Raw genomic sequence first — 5131 nt, 5'->3', positions numbered from 1 at the left:
ATCGTGGGTCCCGCTAATATGAGAGTTGTCGTTTGTTCTTCACCCAGAATTTGGAAAACCTATTCTCACAAGAGATGTTAGAAAAAAATATAAATAACAAATTACTAGTACAAGTACCTGCTAGGAAACACACTTCGTCTTTTTCGTTCACTTCCTCTATTTCTGAAAACGTACCCCACAATCATCTCATCTCATTACCAGTACTGTTAATCTTTCCCGCACTATATAATGAAATCAGTTTTCTACCAACACACAATGCAATCTTACCTTATTCCAGTATCACCAAAGAGAGCAGGTTCATTGTTATAGCTTCAGTATTTTAATATCTTACATGGATCATGATAATGGTAATCTCACTGGAGGCAGCAGCAGTACTATGGTCGACAATATATCCGAAGGTGATCAGTTCGGAGTACCAATTTACCGAGGAGTTCGACAAAGGAAATGGGGAAAATGGGTATCAGAAACTCGAGTACCCGGAGAGAAATCACGAATTTGGTTAGGAAGTTTCCCGACACCGGAAATGGCAGCGATTGCTTATGATGTGGCCTCGTTGCAGCTTAAAGGTCATGCAGCTCAACTTAACTTTCCTGAGTTAATGAGTAGTTTACCTCGTCCGGGTAGTTCCAAGGCTGAGGATATTCTATCAGCCGCTCATGCAGCTGCTTCAAGGCTTATGGGTGATCCAAATACAAAAGCAAGTAGTCGTGATCATGGTGGTCGTGGTCGTGGTAGCGCGAGTCACTCAGTTCCGGAAACGGTTCGGCTCTCACCGAGTCAAATTCAAGCAATAAACGAGGCACCACTGGACTCGCCAACAATGAGGTGCAATTTTAACGATAACCAACTAACCGAGTCGTCTTTTAGTTGGACTCATGATGTTAATATGATCAGTGATTGGGAAGATATTGAACATGAATCTCTTTGGGGCTAAGAGCTAACTAGCTGGAGGACGATGATTCACTACTAATGGTAATGGGAATATATTACACTATTATTTTTTTCCTGACAAATATATGGGCTCGGTTGGCCCACAACTATAGGGTATATTATGAAGCTCAAGTATATTTTCTCTTTTCATATATATATATATATTTTGAAGCATTTTCATTTCTTTTTGTACTCCGAATGGGAGGTACAAGTACAAAATGAGAAATTTCGCATTATTTTTTATTTATTTTCCTAGGATCAAAGGCGAAATCATCATAACCTAATTTGGACGTACTTTTCACGGTCCTTTTCTTTAGCCCAATCTGGCTTATTCATTGTGTAATGTAATGGGAATAAAATAATTCCTCATATTTTGATTGTTAATAATAATATTGGATTTTCCAAAATAGTTGGTGTTTTTTTTCTTTTCTTTCTTTTTTTCCTAGCTATCAGGGCTTTTAGATAGTAAATTTCTTTGAGGTTCAAACTTTAATACTATAATTTTTTTGGCTTTAAACCCAATTCTTTTTTAAGAAAACAAATTTTGAAACAACAAGCATGTTAAAGATACCCCAAACTCAGGACACCCTAAGCACTAGGTCGACGTCTAGAGCCCCAAATTATTGAGAACTCAGCGATATTATTTAAAAAAATAGTTTATAATTATAGTCAATTATCAATATTACGTAGCGTTTTCTCATAGGTAATAGTTATGACCAAATATTTTGTAACATGTACAAGCGTCGACAAATTTTGTTTTCGAAATAAATAGCCAATTATGAGAGCATTTAATGCCAAATTACAAGGTTAGGGCAGTTTCTATGGAACTTTGCAAATGATGGAATTTATTCAGCCAGATGGCCTGGCAAACCTGCTTTGCCACTATGGAGAAACGTAACAAGCGGCGGTACAAGAAGCGCACAACCAAAGTTAAGATGCTCGGAAAACCGTATACCTCCAGCTGTTGAAGTTCTGTCGCTGGCATCCTAAGTTCAGAAGCTGACGATTGAAAACGACTACAATGTTACCTCTATAAATTATACCCACTTTCAGACACGCAACCCGCACTTGCAAATGCAGCTCAATCCATCCATTCTCATCTTCTATTGCATTATCCCAGAAATACCATAATTCATCTTCCCTATTCAGAGATTCTAGTAAACAAGGATCCACAAACCATACTATGTCTATAATATCATTACTCTTCAATGGTCTGATCCTATCATTTGACCGAAGAAGACCATCTCAGCTCTGGCCAAGTTTTCTCAATTAAAATCTCTTCTATTACATTTCTCAATTGCAATGTCTCAAATTGCATCTCAGGTTTTTTATAAAACCAAATTAAAGCTGTTGTAGATAAGATATGTGATAGTTTTAAAAAGTTGGAAATGGTAAAAGAGAAAGAAAAATACAAGTTTTAGAAGTTAACCCAGGAAAATTTTCTCCTAATAGGCAAATAAGAACTGAAATTTTGAAAGTCAGCAACTGAAATTTTCAAGAGCGCGTTGAATTGAAGTTTTGTCAAATGAAAATAACCAGGAGGCCAAAAATTATACAAGATTTTAGTCCTTATTTAAGTTTTCATTGTCTAAGTTTAAATTTATGATAAATGAGGCAGTAATATTAATTAATTCAAAAAATTTAGAACTTCAAATCAGACTTACATTTAATTAACTTAGTTATATTCAGTAACAAAAAAATAAAAACAAACTACATCGGATTAAAGAAAATATACTGGATTAAAGCAACTATATTGGATTAAATCCATGAAAACGAATCGCATAGAGTTCATGGTATTCATCATGCTTAAACTCTCTTATGTTTTCTTCAACAAATATGGAATGAGCCATAGTTTTCTGAAAAAAAAAATAAACACTAAATTTATATGATTTTAATTAAATAAAGTTGAGTTGTTCAGAATGACTAAAAAGTTACTAAGATAATCGCTCTCCTTCCAAGATGATCTTCTTTAACCATCCACAAAAAAGTTATTCAGGTATCCCAACAGTCATCGAATCACAACTGGAAAAGATTAGATATTTGCAATGTCAATATCCAAACTATCTTGAAGAACCACATATGATGTTGTGAAGCCTAAAGAAGATAAAGAAACTGTAGCAGCACTGTGCAAAAACTTGAAACTTAAAGCCAAATTGAAGAAGTTACAGTGCGACTACTATGGAGAAGAAGATCAAAAAAAAAAAAAAAAAAAAAAAAAAAAAAAAAGTTGTCCACGGGAAGTTATTGGATGCTCAAACCTTGGTTTCATGGCTTATATGTATTTCTACACTTCTACAGAAGGCACATGCAGAAAACACCACTGGAAATGTCTAAAGTGTTTTATGTTTGAATTGACTGATTAAGTGTATGAACTGATTCACTATCATTTTATGTTTTATTTTGGTGTTATGTTGTGGTATGTTAATCAATGAAAATGTTTTTGTATTTGCACCATCGATATTGTACTATAATAACTAATTTGAACATATTAAAGAAAACTATATTTGATTAAAGAAATTAACGCAATTATATTGGATTAAAACTGATCTATCATTCAATTATAAAACTCGTTAATCAATGTCTTCATTCAGCGACCAGCTGGTGGAGCATCTGTAAGGATGTTAAAACAAGCTTCGTAAACCAAAAGTCTACATTTAGATGCCTGCTATGTCGCTATAGTTCTTTGTATCACTTTAGCAGAAGTTTCACCGTTAAATCTATGTCGGTTATTATGCATTACTTGAGCTAGGAACTGAATGACTTGGCAAATAAATGTTAAAAACAAAATGACAATCCTTGAACATCATGCATATATATCCGGGTTTACGGCTTTTTTAGTGATAAACATTGTAAAAATGTTCTACCAAACCTAGAATCGGTACGGCTTCATCATTATATATATTTTCTCTTGTTTGAAAAACACAAGCTCTACAAATATCTTAATCTCTTCTTGAGTATATGTAATACCACAAACTCCAAGAGGCATATTTAGATGATTTTAGAGTGAAATTAGGGGTATAGAAGGTGTGAATTTGGAGTTGAGAAGAGTTGAATTTATATGGAAAGAAATTAGAGTCCTTGGATGAATAAAGATGAAGCCGTTAAGATATATTTGTTTAGTATATCCGTTGGGTAGCGGAACTTTAGCCGCGCGGCTGGACTGGTGACACCAGAGGTTGAACTTAGATCGTGCGATAAAAGTGGCGCCGCGCTATGGCATAAAAGACGTACGTCTCTTTATAGTTCAAAATAGGAAAACCCTCAAATTGGTTGGTTAGACTATCCTTTTTTCATGTTTTACCATTCCATAATAGGAGCAGAATAGGAAAATCTAAGACTTTCCCATCCGTTAGAACCCAAAATATAACCGGAAAGGCTGAAGAAAATTTGGGGGACTTTCAGATGTGTAGCCGTTTTCCAAGTTATATCTTTATTATGTAAATTCATCTCACTATAAACTAGATTTCTAGATCTATCTTTGATTCATTTATCTCTTTAAATGTATAAATTTATCTCACCATAAACTAAAATTCTAGCTCTATCTTTGATTTGTAACCCGAAAATAGCTCCATACTTTGAGTAGGCCTAGGCATTCCCAAACCTCAAAAACTTCCTTTTCCAAACGTACAAAGTAATCAAAGAATAGAAAAACGGGATTTCTGAGTTACTTTAACAAAACAAATTAGTGTTATCTGACTTTACCTCCTAATTTATTAATAGTGGAGAATTTTTGAAAAGAAACCCGAATCCATACTCATCGGTGTCCCATTCCCTTTTTATTTGGCAAACAAAATGCGTAAAATAAAAAGTAATTCAATTAGTTTGAAGTAAATTAGATTTTATAATGGTAATGTTTTTAAAAAGGAAAGGTTATGAAGGATTCTGAGAAGTTGTTGTTGATGTGCTCACATTTTCTAATACTATCTGTAAAATGGGCCCTAGATCAGGTTTCAGGTATTTTATCCATGAGAAAGTTAGAAGCATCTCTATTCTCAGCTGCCATAGCATCATATGAATAAAAATTGAAAATAAAAAAAGGCTTATAAAAATATACATTGATATATTTAACTTATAATATTTGGCAGCATTCCAGAGATGGGTCTGCAAGCTAAATTCCTTGTACGTATCAAGAAAGTATCTTCCACGCCATTAAGCAATAGTAATTAGTGGTATTTAAATATAAAAAATTTTAAACAGGAAC

At 33.9% G+C, this 5131-nt stretch overlaps 1 protein-coding gene across 1 annotated transcript; it reads left to right on the top strand.

Moving 5' to 3' along the window:
* Positions 1–283: 283 nt before the first annotated feature.
* LOC113326034 (ethylene-responsive transcription factor ERF021-like) lies at positions 284–1337 on the top strand. The gene has a single exon (XM_026573843.1). The coding sequence runs from the start codon at positions 332–334 to the stop codon at positions 932–934; it is 603 nt and encodes a 200-aa protein (XP_026429628.1). The 5' UTR covers positions 284–331; the 3' UTR covers positions 935–1337.
* Positions 1338–5131: the final 3794 nt, after the last annotated feature.

Source organism: Papaver somniferum, unplaced genomic scaffold (genome assembly GCF_003573695.1).
Source record: "Papaver somniferum cultivar HN1 unplaced genomic scaffold, ASM357369v1 unplaced-scaffold_10, whole genome shotgun sequence".
NCBI classification, from domain to species: Eukaryota; Viridiplantae; Streptophyta; class Magnoliopsida; order Ranunculales; family Papaveraceae; genus Papaver; species Papaver somniferum.
This window is presented reverse-complemented; position numbering and strand designations above follow the sequence as displayed.

Coding starts and splice junctions, on each gene's coding strand:
- LOC113326034 (XM_026573843.1), top strand. CDS start 332: ATGGATCATGATAATGGTAATCTCACTGGAGGCAGCAGCAGTACTATG.